A 26,458-nucleotide genomic window follows, 5' to 3' on the forward strand; every position below is an offset into this window, starting at 1 on the left:
GGCTGCCGGGCGGGCGGGCCGCCAGGGGGCGCCACATCCGGGGCGGAGACGGCACCGCCATGGCGGCGGCGTTCAAGTAAGTGCTGGGCCCGGCGGCCGCGGTCTCTGGGAGCGGCGCCTTGGGCCCTGCCCGTGGCCGCGCCGGGACCCTTGAGGGCTCTATCCGGTTACTGCCGCGGCTGCGCGCGGGGAGCGGGCTGGGCGCGTCTCGTCGGGATGGGGTCGGAGCCCCGCCGTGTGCGTGAACGAGCGGGGTTTGGCCAGCCGGGAAAAGGCTCGGCAAAAGGCGGAGCGCAGTGAGGCCCGGAGCTACCTGGTATCAGATTTTCAGAGTATTCCGAGTTGGATGCTTAGGGATCACCGAGTCCAGCTCCTGGCCCTGTGTAGGACACCCAAGGAGTCACACCATGTGGCCGCGGGCGTTATCCAAGCGCTTCTTGCACTCCAGAAGTTTTCGTGCTGTGACCTCTGCCCTGGGGAAGTTCCAGTTCCAGTGCCCAGTCACCCGCTAGGTGACAAACCTTTCCCTGCTCTCCAATCCAAACCTCCCATTACACAGCTGATAGCAGTATAAGGAAGGTAAAACGGTCGGGAATTCAGTGGTTTCCCATTTATAACTACTCGTTTCAGACTAGTAAAATAGTTAGGGTCAGAGGGGATCTTCCCAGGTCATCCAGTTCCAATCCCTCTGCCGTGGTCAAGGACACCTTTCGGTAGACCACGTTGCTCAGAGCCATATTCTGCTTGGTCTTGAACACTTCCAGGCATGGGGCATCCACGGCTTTCCTGGGTGCTCTGTCCCAGCATCCTGGATTCTGCTGTATTTATGGCTTAAATGTGTCAAACAAGGTTTAGCAAGTGCTGTTTCATGAACTGGAAGACACCAGACCTTTTGTTGGCCTGATAATTCAGCGACAGAGAACCAACGCATGTGGAGCCAACAGGAGCGAATTCATGCTGGTTATTATGTTGGTGTTGCCTCTGTATGTTAGTTTGCATTTGGAAAACTTGCCTACCCCATTTATCTTTTTTCTACCCCTGCCTCAGAAGCACTGTTCTAACAAAACTGAATGCTTTATTTAAATGTTGGCAACACTTTTTATAAAAGCTTTTTTTTTTAAGTCTTAATGATACTTGCTTAAAATACTAATACACAAATACTGTTCCTAATGTATGATTAATAATAAATGTTAATTATTTCTCCTCTGAAGCACTGCATGAAGCATATTTTTAGTTATATTTTCTCAAAGATTCCAAGAAAAACTCAATAATTCAAAACTTTTATACAATTTTCTGCACCTGAATGCAGTCCTACACTTCTTTTGATTTAAAGCTAATAGGATTACTGAAGTGAAAGCTAGCAGTTTTTGTTGAGTGTATGTGCCGGCAGGTTCTTTGTATGGAAGAAGCATTTTGGAACTGAATTTAGGAAAACATCTTTTTTTTCAGATTAGTTTGAAGTTTTGTTATTGTTCTGTAATTGTATTGCTAAGCAGCTTTTTCCAGGCATCTTGATTCCCAGATTATTTGTTGTGGATTTTTTTTTTTCCCTGTGTCTTGCCTGTTCAGGAGCTTGCATTTGAACTTCCTCTCTTTTTTGTTCTAGAACTGTGGAACCATTGGAATATTACAGGAGGTTTTTGGTGAGTGAAACATGAGATGCCTGTATAAATTCCTTGTAGTGAATTTTTTCTTTCTGGCTTCTGCTCTTCTAGCTTGTCTGCATGGAAATCTGAAACTGTGGAAATGGAAACTGAAAAAAAACCCCAAAAAATCAGTCTGAGCAGGCAAAAAACATTTGTGCTTTTCAGAACATGTTTTTCTTTCCATCTGTGTAGTTGATGCTGTTTATCTTGATGGGTAAATGCTTCTGTTGGTTTTGAAAGGAGTTCAGGTTAAATTTGACCAAGATGGTGATGCAGGTTTTTGTTTAGAACAAAATTATGTCAAACCAGGCTTTGAGATGCTGCAAAAATTAGTAATAGACACTTTTGCTGCTAACCATGCACACTGTAACTGTGGAGGAAAAACACTTGACTTTTGTTACCTAAAGTTCATCTATTAGTTCAGTTGTATTGACTTAGCAATGCGTCCAGTATTCTTGCAGTTTTGGGTCTCATAATTGAACCAAAAGTGTTTGCTTTTGAAAAGCTTGAAACTGTGGTAACAATTCAGATTCAAATGATGGAATATTGTTTCAGTTTCTAACATAAGGGTTATGTGTTGTACAGCTTCTGACTGATGGTATTTGAATGCTGGGGTTTTTTTGGCTGGAGGGTTTTTCTTTTGTTTTCTTTAGTTCACTCTAATTTTAAGAGGTTCACTAAATAGTGCAGATAGGTAGAAACTTCTCATTTTAAGTTACCAGTGCGTGTTCATTTTAGGATGACATTCTGAATCTAGCCTCCTGTAGTACCTACCCTTGAGACAGTCTATTGTTATATTGTCTAAATAAATTTAAATTAATTTTAAAAGGCAGGGGTTTTCTTTTGCAGGCTTACAACCACAAACTACGCATCAGTTGATGAAAAGCCAGCTAGAGTGTGACTGAGTTTTCCCTAACATTTTTGAGAGAATATTTTTTTATGAATTTCAGAGCAAAAATATTATTGTTCTACTTGATAAAGTATGTTTTCTAATTTGAAGTTTGTAATTTTTCTTTAGAAAGAGAACTGTCGGCCTGATGGAAGAGAGTTAGGTGAATTTCGGACAACCACTGTCAACATTGGCAAGTGCTTATGTGGAATAATAATAATGGGGGAGGTATTATTAGTATCAGATTATAGTGATGATCTTAATGGCTCGCTAATTGGTTTTCTTTGTTCTTGCATTTGGAAACCAGGAAGAGGAGGGATTTTTCTTCACAGTTTCAACAGGCATGGAAGAGAATGTGTGGTACAATAATATCCTTGAGCATTGTTTTCTGTTGTGTTCCTGGGCTGATGTGCAAAGAGTAATTAGTCAGTTCTGCTCCTGTAAGTTCAGCACAATTTAGGTGCCCTAACGAGCTTGCAGATGACACTGAACTGGGAGTGGCTGATATGCCAGAGGGTTGTGATCCCATCCAGAGGAGCCTTAGCAGGCTGGAGAACCTCAGCCATTCTGTGTGGTTGACTGTTTAATACAGAGATTCTGTCTCACTCTGAATTGGAGACTTTGCTTAGCTTGTGTTTAGTATAAAATGATGGAAAGTAAAGACTTAGTGAAGGTTGGATGTTATTTAATGCCCTTTGAAGGGAAAATAGATTTTATTGAACAGTACATTTTCTTTTCAGGTTCAATTACAACTGCAGATGGTTCTGCCCTGGTGAAGTTAGGAAATACCACAGTGATTTGTGGAGTAAAAGCGGTATGGTTGGTTTTTTATCTTTATTTATCTGTTATCTGAGTTTGTGCATTTGTGTTTAGAATTAATCATCCTCGAGTTAAAATAATGTGCCAGTCAGATGCAAATACAGTCTTTCACCTGAGTTACTTCCAGACCTGAAAGTTAATATATCATGTAATTGTATAATCCTACCTGTATAGTCTGAGAATATGTATTTTTGTGATGCCCATTGTGTATGGGAAAAGATGTGTACAAAACTAAAGTCCCTGTTATTTCTAGATAAAAGCTCTATAATTGAAAAGTTCCTGAACATCAATCAGTAAGTGCGCTGGGAATGAGCTGGCTGGAATATTGAATGCCTTGTAGCCTCAACTCCCTGCTGGCCTGCCATGACCTGCAAGACTGCTCATCCCTGTACCACGTTCTTCCATAGGAAATTTACAGACAAGGATTGATTAAAAATGACTCTTGTAAATTTTATTGTAATGATAACTGGGAAGAAAACAGCCATTTCTATATAGAACAGCTGGATAATATTTAGTACAAAATTCTAGTCTTCATTTTTCTCTTTTCTGTTTCTCCAGGAACTTGCTGCACCTGCAGTGGACTCTGCTAATAAGGGATATATTGGTAAGTATTTCAGTATGGATCTTACTCAGGTTTTGTATTGCTTCAGCTAAAAAGTTTGTGAAAAATGTGTTGCGAAGATTGCTTAAAAGAATTTATTTGGATCAAATTTTATTACATCTCTTCAGATTAGTTTCAAAAATGACATCTAGGCATCTAGAATTCCCTTTGCTCTGCTTGTGAGTTTTCTATATACAGCTACCTTTTTATTGCTGATTCCAGGCTGGCGTGGAAGGAAACCTGCAGCAGTGTGTATATTAAGAGAGAGAAGGTCATCTATAAAAGATAGTGGCATGCAAGGCTGTGCAAAGGCATGTTAACTTCTGTTTCAAAGTCCCAATAGGCAAAAAATGTAACTCTTAAAAACAGTGAAATAAAACCTGTTTATTTCTCAGAGAACTCTAAGTCCTGGTGGTACCTTCTCACTCCTGTTTGGAATTTATTTGGAAATAAAATAATTCTGTGGAACTGAGAGCTTAGACAAAATCCCATTTTTCTAAGGCATCTCCCAAGTATATTGTTCTCAGTGAGCTTGAGTATTGCTTAGGTTTTTTTCATGAATGTTTATGCATGTTTTTGCTTCAAGTCTAAAGCCTCATGTTTTAATGGTTGATGAAAAGCAGACAGCATACCAGTAAAGTCAGGCAATGGGATGGAAATGCTGCTGTTTCTTGATCTGCTGAAAAGTGCTTAACACTTGAAGAATTTGTGTGGGTCATGATAGAGAAGGATTATAAACAGAGTGGTAGCTAGGAGTATGTGCTCTTCCACGGAATATATAGTTTCTGAGTACAGAAAGTACTACTAGTACTTTATTACAAACTCGTGCATAACTTTATTTTTGAGGGGAGAATTAAGAGGACTCAATGGAAAAATTCTTGGTCTTGCCTTTCATTTGAAGTACATAAAATGGTATTAAGAGCATCTGTCATTTTTTTTATTTTCGGTTACCCATTGCCTGCTTTCTTTGGTTTATGACTAATGATTCTTGCTACCTAGTTCCAAATGTAGAGCTGCCATCCCTCTGTGCAGAGAGGTTTCGCTCGGGACCACCTGGTGAAGAGGCTCAAGCGGCGAGCCAGTTCATCGCAGATGTGATTGAAAAGTAAGAACCATCTTAGTGCTGTTAAAATGCAAGCAACTCTGCCAGATAGTTTTCTCTTTCCTTGCTTACTCTCATTTTATTTCAGTTCACAGATGATAGTGAAAGAAGATCTGTGTATTGCCAATGGCAAGGTAAGTTGTATCTCAGAATGAAGAGTGAAATAGTAACAAGATCACAGTACCTGTACGCAAGTACAAATACAGATAGTATTTGAGGTTAAAGGGGGGTTTTACTGTTGTTTTTACTTTTCAGTCTTCATAGCTTAGTTTACTTCCTAAGTGCAAAAATCAAATGGTAGAAATAAGTATCTGTATTTAGTGTGGCAAGAATTTTCTTATATATTGCACCATTTGCTTAGCTGATGTAATAACTCACACGTGCAAACCTTTTTTGATAGCTTGCATGGGTGTTATACTGTGATATCATATGTCTGGACTACGATGGAAACCTTCTGGATGCCAGTGTCTTTGCTTTGTTGGCAGCATTAAAAAATGGTAAGTCTTCCTTAGAACAAGAGATGTTCTTGTTAGTGTTGCTTGGAGAAATGCATTAATTTTGAAGCCTGGTAATAGGTAACTGGTTCATGGAACTGTTTGTTTCCTGTCATTTGAATGCAAATACAAGGTGGAAATGATGGTGGGATACCACAGGTGTGTAACACAGTACAAAAATAGGATCTTTTTGTATACTTATTATTGTTTTCCTAAAAGACTGACGGCTATTCTGCCACGTGTTCTTTGTTGTCAGATACCTGAGTCTTTCAGCAGTGGCCATGATTGAATTTAACATCTGCATCAGGGTATTACTTTGATAATGCATTTTTGTAGGCAGGATGAACTGTCAGAGGCTTTACTTTCACAAGTACTTTGTCGCAACAGAATATTCCTTTCCTACTTAATGCATTAGAGTTTGTAAAAAAATGTGTGGACTGACTGTTTGCAGGTGTCTGGCTTATAAATGCATGAACGCAGCAGTTTAAAGGGAACCTTATGGCAAGGCCTCCCTTTCTAACTGTGAATTGCCAGCCTTGGAATTCCCCTAGCTATTCCCCTGTCCTCCTTGTCACCAGCAATCTATGGGTTGTCACAGCAAGAATTAGCTGAGGTCAGGTTGCAGTGTTTCTACAGATGTGTAAAATTCATGACATGAGACTACATTCCTAGTTTTTATATGTCTAGTAGACTTGGGGAAAAGATACTTTTGGTTAAATATGACTCAAGTATTTTAATCATGTGGCATTTTGGAAGTTGAAAATATTTCTTGGTAAGGAGAAAAGCTTGAGTACAAAAATCAAATACTTTCCTTGAATTCAAGAATTTTTTTTGTAGAAAGTATCATTAATATAGGCAAAACTCTGTTCTGATTGATTTTCAGTGGGTTAAAAGAAGAACTTAAATATTTTAGTAGTCAACATCTCTAGGCCTGCTAAACCCAGCAATGTTTAATATTAGACCATTGTCATATTTTCATCTCTTCAGTGCAGTTGCCATTGGTTACGATAAATGAAGAAACTGGTTTATCAGAAGTTAATTTAAAACAGAAGAATTCTTTGATTATCAGAAAGCATCCAGTTGCCACATCATTTGCTATATTCGATGAGTAAGTTCCAAACTGTTTTGTACTTTATGGAAACAACAGTGTCTGTAAAACAAATGAAAGACAGAGGATGCCACCAGTGATGTTTCTGCACTTCTGCCAGTGACCAGTGTGGATCCTCAGGCAATGCTGTTCCACCCATCTTAAATCCACAGCCTCTCATTGAAGGGGCCCCTAGTTCTATGATGTAATGAGTGCACAGAACAAAGTGCAGTCTGCACTCCTCAGCTTCTTCCTGTGGAAGCAGGCAAGTGGTTCCTTAAAGCACAAGTGGTTCCCAGCCTAAAAGATGAAGCTTAGAAGTACAGGGATAGGTACTGTTTTAGGTGTTTGGTAACTTTAAGATGGAAACATTACCAGTGCAATTCATGTTTTAGAAGCCCGTGTAAGTAACTGATATAAAAAATGAGAGTTTTTGAACAGCTTATTCCAAGTCAACAAAGGAAGTAAGTAAGTCTGGTCAGAACAATGGAACCCCTGGATTACTGAAAACATAATTACCCAAGGTGAAGTGTAACCAGCATGCTTAAAGTCATTGTTCATGTAGGGAAAGAATCTGATTATGAGAATTCAGAGTAATCACATCTGATAACTTGACTCCTCATCTGAAATTGTTTACTGGCTCTTCATTAGCTTAAGAATGTTAAGGATGTGTTCTGCTGAAATGTATAAGTAATAATTATACATAAGCAGTAATTTCTGGTGACATCCATTTGCAGAGTAGAAAGTAACAGGATAGTGCTCACTCTGCTATTCAAGATTTACGTCTGTTTGGAGATGTTGGGGGGTTATGGCACATTAATTCACAAAAATTATTAGTAGGGCCTTTCATCCAAGTAAGAAATGGGGGGGGAGAGCAATAATCTCAACATTGACCAAGTGATTCCCACAATGCATCAGAGCAGGACATTATTAGTACTTTAGAGTGCCTCTATTAATTGCTTTAATACCACTTCTTCTGGGTCTGAAGTTTGATGTACACTGAGTGTTTGGGTAACATACTAGGCAGACAGCTGTCAATAGAGTATTATTCACACACAAATCACACATACTTACGCATAGATCAAAAAACTGCCTGGGGAAGATGGCCTTCCATGAGTATCTGTTGGGCTTTGTTTTCTTCCCTGAAACCAACTAGTGCATCAAACAAGTCTCCCTTTAGCTCCTAAAACTAAGTATTATTGAGGGGGTATGTGCCTGTGTTGTGTGGTTTGTATTGGGGTTTCTTTTCAGTTCTGGTTTATTAATTTTTCTAGACCTGTTGACACAGCCCTTTCAATAAAACGCTTTACACACTCTGGCTTCCAGAGGCATTTTTCTTCTGTATAAAAGGCCTTATTGAATAAATGGAAGTGGTGGGTTGCTAGTTAGTGTGGCCATGGCTGAGGAGCAGTGGTACAGAGCTGCTCCTGTGGCAGTGACCTGTACATCAGCAACAGCCATGCATTGAACTGCTCATGTGATTGATGTCTGACAGCCAGAATAAGCTATCTTAAGCAACCCACTGAATTTGTTTTTGAAGTAGACCAGTCTGAATGAGGTTGGAGTTCACTGACAGCAAATTAAGAACTACTTTTGTGAACCTGCCATTAGAAATGAGTTTTGCTTTAAGGTATCTGGCAGAAATTAGTGCAGCCTACACCTATAACCAAGGCCAGTCTTTGGTGCAACTACAAAATAATTACTGTGATGTTTCATATTACATACTGCAAATGGCAATTTAGTGGCATTTTCCTGCAATACATCGCTGTCACAAATTTATGAAACAGCCTATTTTTGCCTTATATGCCTATTTTCCAGTCATAAACGCATGATTATGTGGAATCTCCCACATTGTCTGGGGTGGTGGTTGTTTTTTTTTTTTTTTTTTTTTTTTTTTTGATTGGTGCCTTTTGGTAGGGAAGCAGATAAGCTTGAGCACTAAATCAATCTACAAGTATTTTGAAAGACTACAGTAAAATTTGTATTTTGCAATAACATTAATGAAGCAATATATACCAACATATCTGCCTGCATTTCTTTCACAAGCACATTACTCATCGTTGATCCAACTGCTGAAGAAGAAGATTTAGCAACTGGAACAGTAACCATTGTAACTGATGAAGAAGGCAGACTCTGTTCTGTCCATAAACCAGGTACTTGTAAATTTACTACAAAGAAACCTATGGAGATGATGATGTTAGGTCAAGAAAAGATTATGGACCTGCTTTGCTTTGTGAGATGTGGGTGCTTTATGGTAACAGAGTCTCTTCTTGATTAGTCATTAAATTACCTGCTCTTGAAAGGAGTTTTAAGATGGTGCCATGACTAAAGTCACAGCAGAGGACAAATTCTGTGCATGTGACTGCTGTTACAGCTCTTGTTTGTTTCCATTATCTTTGCCTGAAGCTAGGGCTGGGAAAGCTGTATGCTCCTTAGGTGAAAGGTGCTGGTAATGACAATTACTGGATTAATACTCACATTTGGAAATCACAGTTAGATACATATAATTGAAGTATAAGTAAAGAATCAAATTGTTCCCTTCAATGTTTAGGTGGAAGTCCTCTTACAGGAGCCAAGTTTCAAGACTGTATCACCAGAGCAATTACAAGGCACAAAGAAGTAAAGAAGCTGATAGACAAAGTAATAAAAAGTTTAACACCGAAGTGAACAAAAAGAGAGCTCTTTACAAAAATGTATTTGTAAAAATTGTATTTGTTACAGTGTTCACAAACCTTTTATACTAAATAAACAAATACCAATACTACATTTACAAAGTTCGTTTTTTCTAAAATGTTTTTCACCCTTATTCTATATACAATGTTGTTGAGTGGTAAAAAATACAAGATAAAACATTCTGTTAAAAAATTAAGTGACTTGAGGAACCAGATCCTAGTCGCTTTGTAGATGAAGTTCCTAAGTTCTGTAAGGTTGGCTTCCAAAATCAGTTCATTTCTTTTAGTGTAATCTCAAAAATTCATTTTCCCACCAGTAATATAAAACACTAATTTAATTTTAAGCCTTTTCCTTAATAATCTGAAAAAAAATTCCCCTTCAAACCAATTTTTTTGGGGGGGAGGCAAGTCTCATGATTTTGGAGGGGCTGGTGTGCCTCTTTTCCTTTTACTTTTTGAGTGGTTGCCTGAATGCTGTTGATGATGCAGGTGAGCTGCTTGTGCTGCTGCCGCTGCCATAGCCATTTGATGCTGCAAGAATCGTAACTGCTGCCATGGAGGAGAAGGGAGAAAAAGCTTGTCAGTGTTGACTATAAAGCTTTCACATCAGGAAGAATGAAGGGGGGAGAGAAAGAAAAAATGAGGAAGCACCAGGCTGACAAAAGGAACACACCATGTACTGGGGCAGTAGGTACAGTCAAGCAGCACCAGTGGCACAGAAGCCTGCTGAGGGCATGAGCTAACATTTTACATGTGAATTTTCACAGCTTTGTTTCTTTGCCCTTTCTCTTCATTGCAGTAACTGCAGTAACTCAGCAACTTCACTGAGTGTTTGGGTTACACAGTACCTTTTTAATGTGATACCTTCTCAGTGTATGCATCATATGAATTTTCTGTATGACAAAAAGAAGACTGTGTGCTAAAAAAAGGCTAAAATATTTTCATGAAGCATCTGAAAGGTAAAGAAATGCTTTGCAGAGCTCTTGCTTCTATGTATTGACTGTAGCAGTGCTACATTTCAACTTCCAGGTGCTTACATCCATGCCATTTTGAAATCTATTGGCACCTGGTATAGTATTTAGGTATGTGCCACAAGCACCCCTTGAATGTTTGCAAATCAGGAAGGTGGAGGGCGTAAACGAATAAAAATAAATTCAGTGCTCCAAGCTGAGAGAACCAGAGATTTCAGGTCTTGTATCATAGTTTGCCAAATACATGTTGGTTTTGTTGGTTTTTTTCTTTCTTTTTTTTTTTTTTTCCCTTCAACTTGCAAGACTATAATTGCATTAGTTAAAAGGAGAGCCCAAAAGGGCAGTATTTTTGATTTTGGAGCCAAGAATTGTATTTTTAATTTAAATTTTTTTAAACACAGTCAGAGTGAAGTTGCTGGATTACTTGTATCTGTTGCTGCTGCTGCTGCAAGGCTTGCTGTTGTTGCTGTTGCAAGGCAGAAGAGAGCTGGAGTCTCTGCTGAGGAAGGCTTTGCCCAGGTCTGTTCACGGCAGAGCCAAGCTGAGACAACACTGAGAAAGGAGAAGGGGAAAGCAGGCAGGTCAAAGAGGTCAGGTTGAGTTGGTCAGGGGAGGATGACATAGGAATACAGTGTAACGGGAAAGGGGATCAATAGAATTAGTGTCAGAGTCAAATTTGGAACAGTGCAGAATAAAGTATACATGATATACATACTCTGTTAGTTAGAACATAATTAGATTATGAAGTGCTTGTGGAGACACAAAGGTTTCTCACACTGGATGTCAAGCACACAGTTAAAGAAACATTCCTTAATGAAGTCTGGCATGAAGTTCCCTGCATTTTCTTTTTGTCTTAAGTGTAACTTGTTTTCATGTGATACTATCAATTGATGGCACTTAACTGCCAAACAAAGCAGAGAAGTGCATGCTATAGAAGTCGAGTATTTCTCACAGAATTCACATCTTGATTATAAACAGTAAATCATTCTGGTCTAATGTAAAACTTCCTTAAGACCAAACTTCATTGCAATGTGAATTTATCAACACAAACACTCAGCTATAAAAGGAGGCTCAGCAAGCACATACCTGTGGCTTGAGGTTGCATAAAATTCCCTACTCCAGTCAGGTTAATTACAGCAGCTTGTTGGGCAGATAATGCCTGATCTTGATTGGATGGACCTTGGTCAGACCCCTAGCAAAAATGAAAAGCTTGATCCTTATTACCAAACTTTCGTATCAACGAATCAGCAAACAAAGCCAGTGTGAAGGCAGGCTTCTGAAGTGCCATTTAAAAACATTTAATGCTACGTCATCCAGTGTGTGTAGATAAAGGCAATACTTTAGTCATTAACAGTAGAACAAACAGATACTGAACACCCCAGAATTGCTTCGTCTGGTATTGGCAGAAATGGTATTGCTCCTGTTACCCAGCAGAAGTCCCATGAAGCTGTCAATTCCTCTGCAGTCTAGCAGAGACTACACTTTATGTTGTAATCTTATGATGATTTCTTGTCCCACTCCCAGCACCAAAACTTTCAGGGGACCCTGAGATATCCATGTGCAAAGGTCCTAAATCAATCAAAGTGTGCAAAGCCTGACACTTAGATTTCCTGTTCATACTACGTCACACACTCCTAATTTCATAAAAATACAGACCCCACTTTTAAAACTGTATTTTCGAAACAGAGTCGTTTCCACAGTAATACTTAAAAGGAATTAGTGGAGCATGACCTAGTGTCTCCTGAAGTCAAAGGGTGCTGAATTATGACATCTTCTAGAACTTCAATTATGCATTGATTTATAACACAGGGAAATAAAGCATTATATGCACAATTCGAGAAAACTGCATGGCTTATCAGTCAGCAAAAAGCTGGTCCAGTCCACGGATTGCAATGTTACTTCAGCATTACATTATAATGCCACTAAGCGCTAGGAAAATCAGACTAAAAGATTGCACATTGAGACATCATCACCTCCATGATGATGAAGAGTCATAGAACCACCACGTGGGGAAAATCCCTAAGTATGAGAGGGAATGCCTATTTATACTGGTAGCACAGAAAATCGTTGTTGTTTTTAGGCCTGAGTTTTTTCACTAAGTACTGTGAGCACATACACTCCTGTCCCTAGGAAAGGTAAGGAATCTAGTGTTCATAATAGCTCATTTTAGCCAACGACCCCCTCCTCTGTAATGCAAGGTATGAGAAGTTCCTTAGGGCAATTTAACCAATGCAGAGATTGGTATTTTCCAGAAGAACTTTCTGCCACAAGAACGACTATGCTAACATCAGCCTTTTTGTAAATGCCCTTGATGTCAGAAAATAAAACCCAAAAGTACACGGTCACATGATTTTTTTTTTTTTTTTTTTTAGTAATTCAGCTACTACCTGACATTCAGAGATCTGGATGCTGTGAACAAATGGGAAAGTTTCCCATTAAACTGTCCCACAATCCAGATCAAGGTCTGTGGCACAGGCAGCTATATACCATAAAAAATTTGGAAGAGGCATCTGCTTTGCAGAGCTCTTGCTTCCATGTACGGACTATAGCAGTGCTACATTTGAACTTCCAGGAACAGTCTACAGTATCACAAGTGAAATTATGACAAACTTGAGAATCCAGTAGAGAGTATCTGGTATGCAGAAAACTTGCATGTCTGGGAAGATGAACGCAAAAGCAGAGCAGTTTTCTCTGTTCCATTAGTGTTGGTTAGGGGTTTTAAGTACTAATCTGGTACCTGCACCTTAGGATTTTTAAGGTGCAACTGACCACTCAAAATTTCTCATTTTGAGGATGAATCAATCTCTATCAAGACTTTAGACTTCCTCAGTGATTAATGGCTTTAACACAAATTACTGGCAGCAGTAAAGCAAATGTCTTAAGATTATAGCTTTAAAGACAACCGATATTTCTTTAGGTGCAAAGAAAATAGTTTCTTTTGAAACTACAGCAGTGAGGGTTGTAAGCCAACTCACAGCAGTGTCAGTAACAAGTTTTGGTTACTCTGTAATAATCCTGACTGCATTTTACTCTGTTCATGGGATATATGTTAGTTATGATGAACACAGCACTAAGCTGATTTTACAGCACGCATGCTGTACTGCGCATACTCAGCCAGTTGTTTTGTTACAGCTTTTCTAGACAGGATATAACTAAAGAAATACAACTCAGCTCCAGCCATAGCAACAAGAGCCACTGCAGTCTTTGCTGTTTGAGAAAGTTTAGGAGGAAGACTTTCCTCCCCCTCTGCTCCAGATCTATTGGGGAGTGGCTCATTTACTTGTGGAGATGGGGAGGATAGGAGAAACTGTTTCATCCATGCACCCCAGACTGAGGGCTGTTAGCACACACCTGTTCTCCCTGTTGCTGAGGACTACAGGTTGTAGGTTTCTGAAATTGTTGCTGTGGAGAAAACTGTAACAGCTGCTGCTGGAGTGGGTTAAAAATAAATGAACCACCTGGAAGCTGTTGAAGATTAAAAACAAAAGGCATAATTCAATCAAACTGCTGAGTTTCCTACTGTTCTAGGATGAACATAGTATTGGTAGCAGTGTACTTCCTAGAGGCTTGATTTTTGTTTTGTAATGCCTTTAAAATCAATCAGTTTACAGTTGTTGCTGTTTGTGAAAAAGGTTCATGTTTTGAAAACAAACTTGCATAAACCTATAGAAAAATATTTCCATAGGAAAATACATTTTAATTATTTTAATTAAAATGGCAGATACTGTAATGATAATGTAAAGATAAATGCCAGTCTTCAACAGCACTGTATATAATTTCCACTTTCAGAATAATCCACTGAATTTTAATAGATAGTGAAACAGCCTTGATTCCTCTCCCTTACCCCAGCTTTAACTGCACTTATGTCATTGAATTTCACTGAATTGTTCTTGGTTTATATGAGTGGCAGAGCTTGCTTAAAAGGATGTCCTTCAACATGGAATCACTCAAAATATAAGCATTTGATTCTATAGAAAAGCTCTACTCTGGCATAACTGCCTCCTGTGCCTGCCCTTTTCCATGTTTCTGGAGTGTACAGGAGTGGGAAGAGGAAGTAGCAAAGCTGGCAGGAATTTTTTCAAACATGGTGCAACCTATGTGGAACACTGAAACCGCAATTCTGCACCTGCATCTGGCAGCTGACTTCAAGGTCCAGGAATTCCACCCAGTTCCACAAACAATCCCTGTTCCACTTTTAAACGCAACTCTGACATAATAAACATCTGCTCATGTTTGTATTTGCACGTATGCTTAGTGCAAAGAAAGCATTTGCAGCCCTTCTAAACTTCCTATCTTACGTGAACTTCCATTTCCATTACCAAAAACTCTTTAAACCCATTACTGCACCTATCTGTGCATGCTGAGCTTGGCTTTTAGGCATTCTATGTGAAACCTCGGAGTGACTCTACTACACTGTTTTGTACAGTATAATTGTAGCTTTAGTATAAACAATGATCTGCAATGAAACCTCAGGCAAACCCTGAAAGATTGTATTTTAGGATTTCCAAATATCAGCATCTTTATATTGTTACTGAGAACTATGTGCTTTTTTCTAAGCTAGGAATGTAACTTCCATCCAGTATCTCTATGGAAGTAGTCTTTTCTCTTATTCTAAGCCTTTTAAATAAGCAAGTAAGATTTGCAGTAAATGGTCTAGCCAACTGGCTCCAAAGATCTGTGTGGGGCAGTGCAGTAAGCAGCACTAAGCAGGTCTCTATAGAAAGGTAAGAAATTATCATTATTATGGTGTCCAAGTATATAAATTACCTGTAGAAGATTTAAGGGCCGAAGATTTGATGTATTTTTCAAACCAAATGGGCTGCCTGTTAAAGAAAACATCTTTTTATTAGTAGTGAGTCTTTACTCAGTTGTATTTGTGTTTTGCAGTACACCTTTCCACTGGGACTATTTCTAAACTAGCAAGTCTAAATTGAGTGTACACTTAGAATACTAAGTGTATAATAATACAAGTATAATACAAGTGTAATATTGGCAAGTGCAAATTAAGTGTAAACTTAATACAATGCTGCATTTTCCATAATGCAGTTCATAGTTATTCAGACTCAAAGTGCACAAGAGCTGACTAAATGAAAAGAAATCTGTATCACTACATAAGATTATACCCTGTGCCCTATAACCTGTGCATGCCTTTACACAAAGGTGATTGTGGAGAACACCACAGCCGTTATTTTTCTCCTTCTTCTGACTTTAAAAAGTTTTACTGTTTGTACAGTAAATCCAAGAAGTCCAAGGGCTCAATGAAGTAATACACTCTTATCAATCTTTAACAGAAAACAATCCCACCCCAAATCTGAGCAAGGCTCCAGTAAGACAGCAGCTATCAAAGAGAAGCCCTGGAGGTCTTGCAGAGACCTAGCTCAGCTAACTCATATCTGTTGTGTGAGTGACAGCACAGCATGTACAAATCTGTGACACCAAACTGGTAGAGGTTGATAGTGCTTGAAAGGACAGAAGCAGACTAAAAGCAATTCTTGTGAATTGAAGAAATGGTCCAAAACTCAGTAACACTGAATTAAAAAAAGACAAATGACCAAGTACAAAACTGTAACTATCTTTGTGTCTATACAGCAAGAAAGGACACGAGAAGTTACAGTAGGTCACAAACATACCCAAATCATCCGCATCACAAACTACAGAGCACACAAAAGAAAAGAACCTCTTCACACATTTTACATTTATAAAATTCACTGTCACAAGATGCTGTAGAGATTCCAAAAATCTACATGGGTTCAAAAACCAATTAGATAAATCCACAGACTAGAAATCTAGCACAGGATATTAAGCACAAAGATCCATGTGGATATTCTTCAGCTGAGAAAGTCTCAAAGCTGTAGATTGCCAGAAGAGGTACACTTGTAGACATGGGATGTTTCATTTCACATTTTCGCCTCATCTCAAACACTCTCCTCAGTATCCTCTAATGGCAACTGTCAAGAGACAGAATATAGACTGGATGGATTTTTGGCCTAAACCAGTAAAGCCATTCTTACGTTAAGGTAATGCTGTTGCAAAAAATACAGATAAAAAATAGGCAGACCTCATTTGGGGAAATGTTAACAGGAATGTTGTGAAAGAGATGAGATGCATTTATTCTGCTGTGCTCCACAGTGGTAAATCAGCCAAGCTCAGGCTTGTGTCCCGTTTTGGTTATCACATTTTAAGAAGGATGTAAGCAAATTGGACAGTCTAGAAAAGAGTGACAGGATTATGAAAGGTTTGAAAAATACGACCTATCAGAAAGAGAAGACAAATGTGGGACATGACAGCATGTTTGATACTTAGAAGGTAAAGAGAGAGAGTGAACAACTATTTTTCACATCTGAAAGGTATAGGAGAAAAAAAATGCAATTCAGGAGATGCACTGTAATTAGAAGGCAACATTTTGCATGGATAATGAACCACTCCAAACAACTACTGAGGAAGACTAGAATCTTCTTTAGTGAAGGTATTTAAAGACATTTTAGATAAACATTGGTTCAGTATGGTTTAGACAGATTTAACTCTTAGCATAAGGGATGGATATCTTGAAGTTTTCTACTGTTCTCATTCTATACCCTAGAATACCAAGGTTGTATTTATTTTCTATATACATTAGACTTTTTTGTTTTATGTTCAGAAAATATAAACTGATAATTTAAATTGTGCTTTTAAGATTTATATAGTTGCATTTGAAAGCAATAAAGAACTACTCAATTGTTGTACAAGAAAAAAGTAGTACCAGGTCCAGAATAAAATGCCCCACACACTGAAAAGTGAGGCCTCTTTCTAAGTTCAATCATGCCTTTTTTCTGGCAGTCATTATCAAAACTGCATTTGAATTTGGAGTTTCTCTCAAACCTCTTACTGAGCACACCAAACAATCCAGGTTTTGACTGTGTATCCCCAGCCTAGCTCACCAAAAAACAGCTTCAAACAATCTCCAATACAGCCCACACCTTGAATGCAAAAACCCCGTATGTTGCTCCTGAACTCCAGCCATCAAATACACAACCTCTACACGCAATGGCCACTTCAGTCCATTTTTCTCACAAAATGTTTTCACACGGTCCCTGTCTGAAGGGTGGCTTTTCCACTCAGTCACACTGACCTGCTTGAGAGGCAGATTGCATTGCAGCGGGCAGCGCACTTGGTACCAGACCTCCTGGGGGTAAAATGCCACTCAGATTTATACCTGCAGGGGCTATGGCACCAGTGTTGCACCCCAACATAGGGTTTGAACCACTCATCAGTGACTGTGCTCCACTGTAGAAGAGGAAAGACAACACATCAAACTCAAGTGGCACAAGTAAATTTGAATAACTAAATTGTTGCCCTCTGTCTCATGACAAATACATCAGCTGTTTGCTGTAAATTATGAGACTATGGATAAAGCATCAATGCAGCTTAAAAAATTCATTCTGCCTAGAGCATAACATATATTTCATATTATGAGCACACAATATGAATTTTTTTTTCTTCTTTGATATCAACTGATAAAAATAAACCACAAGTGGTCCTTTCATTCTAGAAATACTAAAAGGCCAACAGTCTTCAAAATGGTTGTACTATTGTAAAAGGAACAGGTTTGCATTTTCTTTTTGCCCTATTTTAAATAGTCCAATTTATCAACAGTGACCAGCTGCTGAACACCTTAGCTGGATAATCTGATGTCTGATACCTGCATTGAGGCACACTATGTGTCTTACGTTGACCACTGTAACTGCAGAATTTTCCTTAGTCTAAAAAGCAGTTCATGCTATACCATACAATCTATTCTTGACAGCATTTATTATTTTCTTCAAAATAATAAAATGAATTTTATTTATCCACAAAATGAATTTTAAGGATCAAAGAATGTTTCACCTCAATGTTTTTTTAAATTGATAGAAACAAATCTGTTCCCATTTTTCGTTTAGATTGGTCTGCATATATTTTACCTTCTCTGTGATTAATAAAAAAAAGTCTTCAAACTTACAGAGCAAAACCTCAATAATCACTTAAATTGAGATAATGCCTTAAGAAATGAACCTATATGACTGCAAAAAGATGAAAGAAATAAAGGCCTTTCTTAATAGATATTTTCAATAACCTAATAGTAGGTGACCTCTATTTGAGAAATACAAATAGTTTCTAGTGGCTCTTCACTTTGTAATTACAAAGTGGGTGATCTTCTTTGTATTGCAAATCTTGAAAAATATTTACTCTAATGGATGGCGGGCAGTCCTGGACCACACCCCCTTCCACCCACCCACCAACCAAGCAATTCCCATGGCAAATAAAGAAACCATTGTAACAGAAGACTTACCACACAGAGCCCACTACATTGATGAAGTTAAGTCCTGCAGGGTTTGCCATGACCTGGGTGGAGGTTGTTCCTGTAGTAATGGACGTTACCATGGTGGAAAGAGGAATGGTCATTACAGGCAGTGCCTGGCTCAGAGACATTTGCTGCTGAGCAAATGGGGTTAACAAAGTGGGCTGAGGGGTGAAGCCTGAATCTTGGGGAGTAGGGGTGGCAGAAGGGGTAATAGGAGTTGAGCTCTGAGCATCAGGAGGGTGTGGGGTCGATGAAGGGGTGTTGGTTGGAGTAGGAGTAGATGGTTTAGGAGTTCCAGACCCTGCTCATTGAGAAAAATAAAAAGTGCTAGTTTGTTATAAAAGGCCAGTCCTTTTTGTATAATAAGGTTAATGGAATCTTACTTAGCACTGACAATTTCTTCCGTTTTTTAGACGGCAAGTGTTAATTTCTACATAGCAAGTGTTGCAGCACACACTCATTGTTAAGGATGCAGTATAATCACAAAGAAAATCCATTCTCCATGCTTCACTCCTTGTGGCATACACCAATTTCTATTTTCCTTTAAGGCTTCCATAATCTATCAAACATTAAGTCGTAATTCCATTCAGGAATACTTGATTTCTTAGTGATCATTTTAACCTAATTAATGTTTGTCCTAAACTCTTAAACAAATAGTATCCATGTACTGCTGCCTGCACAATAGGTTGTGTTAAAAACATATGGAAAACAAGAGAGTCAGCAAGATCATGTAGAATTTCAATAATCATGGGGCTGATCTAAATTTCATCAGATAGTCAAATTGCCATTTTCCAAGCATCGACCAAATAAAAAGCAACTATCTAATATTTAAGAATCAGAGGATAATACTGCATCTTTAAAATCTACTGTGTAATTCCCTCTGATTAAATGTAGCACATACAGCTGTATTTGTTGTGGATGAAGTAGGCAAAGTCTATCAATAGAAAAAGAAAACAAAACAAAACCCTCAAAAAGCTTGAGCTTTTTTTTTTTTTTTTTTAGCTTTCATGTCCTACAGAAAGAAAGGAATTAAATATGAATGGTGACCAGAGTCTTAAAGTAACAACTGTGTGCAGCAGATTTACACAATTCATAATACTAACATAAAAACAGACTCAGTATTTTGGAAGAAAACTTTTATAAGTTTTCTTTTTTATCTTGTGCAAAACAAGAAGGCAGAAAAGTTACACCTTTTGAGCTACCCAGATTTGAAATTATTTAATGCAAAAAGCATAATTATAATACCATGCAGGATACTGGAATGTGCAGTATACAATTATTGATTAAAAAAATGAGAAGCTGCAGCTACGGTTTCCTCTTTGTACAGATCTGTTCACGAAATGGCTCAAGACGCATACAGGTTTTAGAAAACATTTATGATCTACAGCTATGATTACAATGATCCTGTCAATGTTAACAAAAATACTTTAACTAGGACGTCATTTCTGACTGAAATTTGTATTTTAACACCTGAGAATATGGTGCTATCATCAGCAGCATCACCACCACACTTGCAATCAGCAATGATTTGTAAAACAGTGTAGGAGTGTTTTTAAAAAATCATCTTAGCGTTTATTGTATCATCACCTTGGGACTGATCAGATTATATACATACATAGATACACAACTGCACCAGCTCCTATAACATTTAAAAAACCAGATGCTTAAATTATGCAAATTGATCTAACATACTGTTTTTTACACTGGAGGAAAAAAATCTACACTTTGGAATTTTATCTCATCACATCATCTACCAGCCTTTCGTATATGAGATCATGCTAATTGCACAAAATGTATTAAAACGTATACACAGAGGGTGCATACATATATATACAGAAAACGAACACAGTTACAATAAACATAAAATACATACAGTGAACAAGAGACCTGCCTAAAGCTGCACAACTTATACAATTTGGGGTACACTGTACACTTAAGTTTCATCATTCCACAGGTTAAGAAGTTTATCTCAGGAAGCATTTATGCAAAAGCCTAAGATTTAATGGAGAATTTAGGTCGTGACTCACTTTGTGAAGAGCTCGCAGGAGACATGGCAGCTGGAGAGAGCATGCTAACTTGATTAAGATCCATAGATTGTTTCCGGGAAAGACCAGGAGGCTTAGAAGGAGGAGGTGGAGTTGGGGATTTTAGATGGCCACTTGACTGTTGTGAACTAAAAATATTACCTGAAAAAGCATAATTGAAATACATTACTAGTCTGTGAATGTTAACTTGAATATTAGGATACATTTTTGTGAACAATATAATCAGAAATTAAAAAAAAAAAAAAATCACAAAACCCCACTCTTCTCACAGGTAAGGTGCCGGTATTTTTTAATTAAATCTTTACTAAAGGGATATCCTGTCATTTTACAACAGGTAGAACATGCTAAAATTAGATGTTTTAGTCAAAAAATAATTACCTGAAGAGCTACTTCCCGAACTTGAAGGTAATTTGATAGGAGGAGGTCGGTGTTTTACACCTTTCCCCAGTACTGAAGACTGAACAGAGCCTGATACACTTTCTGGCTGCTGGGAGGAAAGAGAAATTAACACTACCACAGCAATGATGAGAGCTTTCACACAGCAGACACAAAAGACAATTCAACTGATTTGTATTAAGGCTTCCCAGAACCATGACAAAATTCCTTTCAGCGATTTCAGACACTTATGTATGTATTTAAAAGAAATAGCCTATGATGAACTCTCTTTTGAAGAAGTCTACCACCAAGAAGCAGCACGAAAGTGCTAGTAAAAATTTAAACTGAGCAAAGAAATAAGTAAAATAATAACGAGCTTCACTTTTCTCCGTAATTCTGGATTTTTTGTAGTAATTTTCGTAAAAGTGAAAAATGTACTTGAAATAATAAACCATTTAGGTTTTACTTGAAAAATTACATAACTTCATTCATTCATTCTCTATATACCTGCCATTTTCAACCAAGACAGACTTAAAGAACAGGCTCAGAATTCTTCACTCTGGGAGCGGGATTTCAAATAAACTCAGGAAAATCCTGAATACAGAGAAATCAAGACAGATTTTCCCACTGGCTTCAGTGGGACCAGACCTTCATATTCTTAGAATAAGAAATATTATTTTTGTTTTTCTTGTAGCCCAATTATCAGGTTGTCTGAACATATATCTACTTCACCTACTTGAGTCTGTAGTTCTCAGTCACTCACAACAGACCCTAAATCCATAATTCCAACAGCTGACACGATCAACAGCAAAATGCATTTATGGTTACAGTCTATGTGTTTTCACCTTATAGGAGATATTCATAAGTGAGAGTGATGTTTGAACAAACATACAGTTGGCAAACTGCTGAAACTAGGAAATGAGGCTGGCAATAATAGTGAATGGAATATTTTAATACTAGAACCTCAATTAAATGTGCATGAGCTAAGAAATCAGAGCACTGTGCAGAATCACCCTTTTTTGGTGAGCTTAACTTCCACTGATTCTCAGTAATAGGAGACAGTCCCTCGACATGCTTCTAATTGCTTGCTTATAAAAAAGAATCTCTTGAGGAAAATTCTGAGGACTACCTTTCTGTTCTTCTATTAAAATCTGCTTTCTTGATATTGAAAATAAAGAACAATGCCCCATTCCAGTGGTGACTAGACCATTAAACACAGTAGCCTGAGTAACTCTGCTCCAGCATTTGGTGGGGGCTTGGACACGCAGACAAGTTGACTTTGTCAAGTACCCTTCCAACCCACTTATTGTATGATTTTAATGTATATATACACACATGCACGTACATGTCTGTATGTGTGCACACATACACAGAAACATTCATATCCCTTTCTGCAACTGCTGGCCTTAGAATGCTGCTGGTCTGCCTGACACTAAGAACCACCTCCTTCATAAAACATTGTTGGAGTTTTAAGTAGGTATTTAGGGGAAAGATGCCACAGAGGAAATACCCCAGGGGATACAAATCTCATTCAATAGCAGGAGCATAACATACAGCTCATCGCTGAACTACTGACTCTGACCAAACAAAGCCAGAAGCAGCCAGTAAAACGCAAGGCAATGCCAACAGGCAAGAAAATTTGGGAATGCAAGAATTTACACTGGAAATGTAGAAATGTGTGTGCATGTAAACATACACACTTTAAAGTTGCTGATTTGTGTTTTGGAGAGGTTTTTGTATGTTTGAGGGCTTTTTTGCCTTTTTGTTTCTTTTGTTTGTATTTTTTTTTTTTTTTACATTTGCCTCTTCAAATTGAAGAGAAATAATTTGAATTTTTAAAGGTAAGAGAAGTTCAGCTACTCCATCTGCTTCTGTGTTTACTGACCTGCAAAACAAGACACACAGCTGCATTTTACTATACTGCTCTATGAAAGGTTCACCTGAACAGGGGAAAATGCTTGAACAAAACTTTGGAGCTAACTACACGACACACAGCCAACACCCATCCCTCAGAACAGCTAAAAGACGACATTTGAACATTGATAACATAAATGTTTTCCAATATAACTTTTCCAATATACTCACATTGAATGATCATAATGATCACTGAATGACCATAACGCACTTACAAATTCATTCAGGATGACATTTTTAGGCTATTATACTGTTAAATGTGGATAGCAAAAATTATTCCAATAGTTCAATAATTAAGTGCAAAAAAATGTGTAGCCTGATAAACTCACTTCCATTTCCTTCCCTGGAGAAAGATGACTGATTGATCCACTTGAATTATGAAACATTTTCACAGTACATTTAGCTTCATTTTGCACTAACTCCTGGTACTGGTTCACCACCCTGAAAAAAACAATGAGGACATAAAAAGATCAACAACTTTGAAACTCCAAAGTAAATACCCACAAAAACACAATTATATATGTTATAGTCATACATTTTATATATTATGTAAACATACATCTATATAACATAGAGATTCACATATATAAAACATCTCTCTTTGTATCTTTCAACATTATATTCCTGGGCTCTTAGATTTATTCCATCTTAACTTCTAATCTTTTTTTTCTAATACAAAATACAGTGTGAGAAACACTGTCAGAGGAATATGGAAAACAATAAAAGAGTTCCATTCCCAAAAGCAACTGCAGATCTTTGGGATATCAATCAAGAGGGATCCCATTCCCCCTTTTTGACAGAGGTCCAGAATCTTTTTATAAGTGTGTCTTCTGGTTATGCTGACTGTGAAACAGTCAGCCCTCCTCAGCTTGAGGTCTGTGTCAGGTGAGGAGTCTAAATGCAAGGGCTGAACAGTCACTCCTCTCTGAGCATTATGACAGACATTTGATAAAGTATCAGGCAAACAAGTTTAAAACACTGTTCTATCAAGATGAATCTACTAATCTAAGACAATCAAGATGAGGGAATACTGTGTCACAAACATGAATGGAATATACAAAATGACCTTGAAATATAAAAGTGCTGTGGTCACTTATGCTCTGGCAGACTGGACCTCAGTGAAAACCTGGTAGAATATTTCCATTACCTCAGATCTAAATGCAATGAAATACTCCTTATTTTGATATAGCCCTTTGATATAGCCTATAGTTCAGATATGATATGCTGTTACCTGACTAATGCAGACATAAGCAAGGGCCCTGATATACATGACACAGGAAAGGGGGCAATGCACTTTTTTTAGCAATTAGATTTTAGACTGACTCAAAAATCAGTGAAATCAGGGTAGTAAAAGGCTATGTACTCAAAAAGGTGGTCCTGCACTCCACTGTTTCTTCTTGTCCTTGTCCCTGAAACTGTCATTTATTCTGATGAAATGACTTGTGCAACCCAGTGATAAACATGATCAGGATATCAATCCCATTTAAAACTAAATGCTCTTGTAATACTGTTGTTTTACTTTTCAGCCAGACAATCTCCTTAGTTCAGCTTACAGAACAAGCAGCAAAAGTACCAGCACAAAGGAAGCAGGAGAGAATATAATATAGCAAAGAGTTTCTTGATCAAAACTACCTATTTAAAAAAAGAATATTATTTCTAATGTTTGATCAAAACAAAGACTAATTTCCCTGCCAAGTACATAAATGTGCATGGGGATAAGAGCTATGGCATATACATCAGTCAGAGGTATCCTACGGAGGCACAAAACCACAAGTGGCTCAGACAGAGGTTGCTTTTTAAAGGTTCTGCGCTTACATGTACAGGTAATCTAACGTGATGTACACTGACAAACACTTAAAACACACTTATTTTTTTGCCTCAGTTATCTTTAAATTGCCATTCCTACTCATTCTACAACTAAAATATACTGAAAAAGTGTTTATTACTTTCCTCTCCAGGAAAGCTGAATCAAGACATGCACAACACACAAAACTAAGGTGTATAAATCTTAAATCCTAGATTACACTTCAAATGACAAGTTCAGATTTCCATGATTGCTAATTTGCCATACCAAATATCAGGATGAAATTACTGCTAAGTGCTGTCAGAATTCAGGTGTACTCACGTATTTGATGTCCTCTATTCTTCCTTGCTTGTTAAATACAGAAACTACACACTATTCTAGTTCTTGATGTGATGACTAATTCCTCTTATTTTTCATTTGTTCTGCATCTATTTCCATAACCATAACACTGGCAGTCATAGCTGCCAAAAAGGAACAAAAAATATTATTTATTATCAAGCCCAATAGCTGTATGAACTACATATATTTACCTTTCAGCATCAGTCTTCGAACCAATAAGGAACCTAAAACGTAAAGTACATTTTCAGTCATAAATTGGACTAAAAGAGCATGTTTTTATAATCATAAGGCTTCAAACAAATGGCAGCAGTGTGTTTTTTTTCATACCTGCTCAAAATACAAATGATAATGTATCCATTCAATGGACTGAGAATCATTCAGGATTTGAAATCCACACTTCAATTCCTAACTATATGTACAATATACATGCATGATCTAATATGATCTCCTTCAACATTAAATTACCCACAAAGCAAAAGGCAGAATATAGAAAGTTTGGATTTTGTATTAAAAAAAAAAAATGAAAGTGAGTAACTGCTACAGAATTATTAGTGTAAAAAGTACAAAGGAAAAGTTATACATAAATCAACACCATACCGGTACACTCAGACTGAAATACAAGTGTGCTGACGGGAGGTAAAAACCAGTCCTATGCATAATATTTTAACAAACACTGAATTTCCATTGTTTGATTTCACTTATGCCAATTCCAATTCCCTGTGATCTTCCAGACATCCTAAATAAACCTCCTAATTCTCTTCTGCATAACACTTATGGCTTGCAAACTTAAGTTTTTTTAATATAGAACTTTCTCCAGTTCCAAAAAGAAAAAAAAAATTTAAAACCCATTTTATTTTACTGAACAACATAAATGTTTACACCACCTTTCATTTCAAATGACAGTTTGCCAAGGACAAGTTATCCAAGCTTTGATGAACTTTAATTCTTAAGTGTCCTAGCAATCATTTCCAAAACTGTTGGGAGTTAGATTTGGTTCTTATTTTTTCCGTAAGTTGCTAGGAAACTAACTACTGGTTACTTAGAGGTACTTAGCAGAACAAAGAGGCCAAAGGAGAGTCTCTGGGAGCTTCTCTTGGAGGGGGAAGATACCTCAAGGGACGTGGATGATACCTTGATTTTTGGGGGCAGGAAAAGGACAGGGCTGGGGGGCAGTTCCTCTCTCTCACTCTCAGCATTGGAAGGGGGATGACTTTACTGTAGCTTACTGTCACCATCAAGTCCAGTCCTAGGAAATCTACCATCATTTGCTTGCATGCCCAAGAATTCTGAGCTTGCCATCTCCTTGCCTGCTGGAGCTGGGCTGCTGCCACTTCTTTGGCACTGCTCTTTTTGCTACGCTGTACCCCCACACTGCCCTGCCCT

At 37.9% G+C, this 26,458-nt stretch overlaps 2 protein-coding genes across 13 annotated transcripts in view; one reads left to right on the top strand and one right to left on the bottom strand.

The window, feature by feature from the left end:
* Positions 1 to 6: 6 nt before the first annotated feature.
* EXOSC8 (exosome component 8) lies at positions 7 to 9,404 on the top strand. 2 transcript variants are annotated; one of them, XM_066313196.1, is made up of 11 exons: positions 7 to 76; positions 1,607 to 1,643; positions 2,665 to 2,728; positions 3,276 to 3,349; positions 3,913 to 3,958; positions 4,955 to 5,060; positions 5,146 to 5,191; positions 5,458 to 5,554; positions 6,539 to 6,659; positions 8,685 to 8,791; positions 9,190 to 9,404. In XM_066313196.1, exons 1-11 carry the CDS (start codon positions 60 to 62, stop codon positions 9,303 to 9,305), a joined length of 831 nt encoding a protein of 276 aa, XP_066169293.1. In that variant the 5' UTR covers positions 7 to 59; the 3' UTR covers positions 9,306 to 9,404. The 2 variants fall into 2 exon arrangements, with proteins under 2 accessions (XP_066169293.1, XP_066169291.1); XM_066313194.1 differs by lacking the exons at positions 7 to 76; positions 1,607 to 1,643; positions 2,665 to 2,728 and adding an exon at positions 2,874 to 2,895.
* The window catches only part of SUPT20H (SPT20 homolog, SAGA complex component), a 29,768-nt gene continuing 12,640 nt past the window's right edge, over positions 9,331 to 26,458 (bottom strand). For 2 of the 11 annotated variants that reach the window (XM_066313187.1, XM_066313184.1), the window contains exons 15-24: positions 25,267 to 25,299; positions 23,262 to 23,373; positions 21,022 to 21,127; positions 20,626 to 20,784; positions 18,587 to 18,899; positions 17,390 to 17,544; positions 15,049 to 15,104; positions 13,633 to 13,746; positions 11,368 to 11,473; positions 9,331 to 9,859 (exon numbers count right to left, since the gene is read on the bottom strand). In XM_066313187.1, coding sequence (XP_066169284.1) covers positions 9,759 to 9,859; positions 11,368 to 11,473; positions 13,633 to 13,746; positions 15,049 to 15,104; positions 17,390 to 17,544; positions 18,587 to 18,899; positions 20,626 to 20,784; positions 21,022 to 21,127; positions 23,262 to 23,373; positions 25,267 to 25,299 — 1,255 coding nt within the window. In that variant the 3' untranslated portion in view covers positions 9,331 to 9,758. Of the gene's footprint in view, positions 9,860 to 11,367; positions 11,474 to 13,632; positions 13,747 to 15,048; positions 15,105 to 15,235; positions 16,489 to 17,389; positions 17,545 to 18,586; positions 18,900 to 20,625; positions 20,785 to 21,021; positions 21,131 to 23,261; positions 23,374 to 25,266; positions 25,300 to 26,458 lie in introns of those variants that run through there. The other 9 variants (XM_066313193.1, XM_066313189.1, XM_066313185.1 and 6 more) reach the window with 7 other exon arrangements.

Source organism: Sylvia atricapilla, chromosome 2, assembly GCF_009819655.1.
Source record: "Sylvia atricapilla isolate bSylAtr1 chromosome 2, bSylAtr1.pri, whole genome shotgun sequence".
Classification (NCBI taxonomy): Eukaryota; Metazoa; Chordata; class Aves; order Passeriformes; family Sylviidae; genus Sylvia; species Sylvia atricapilla.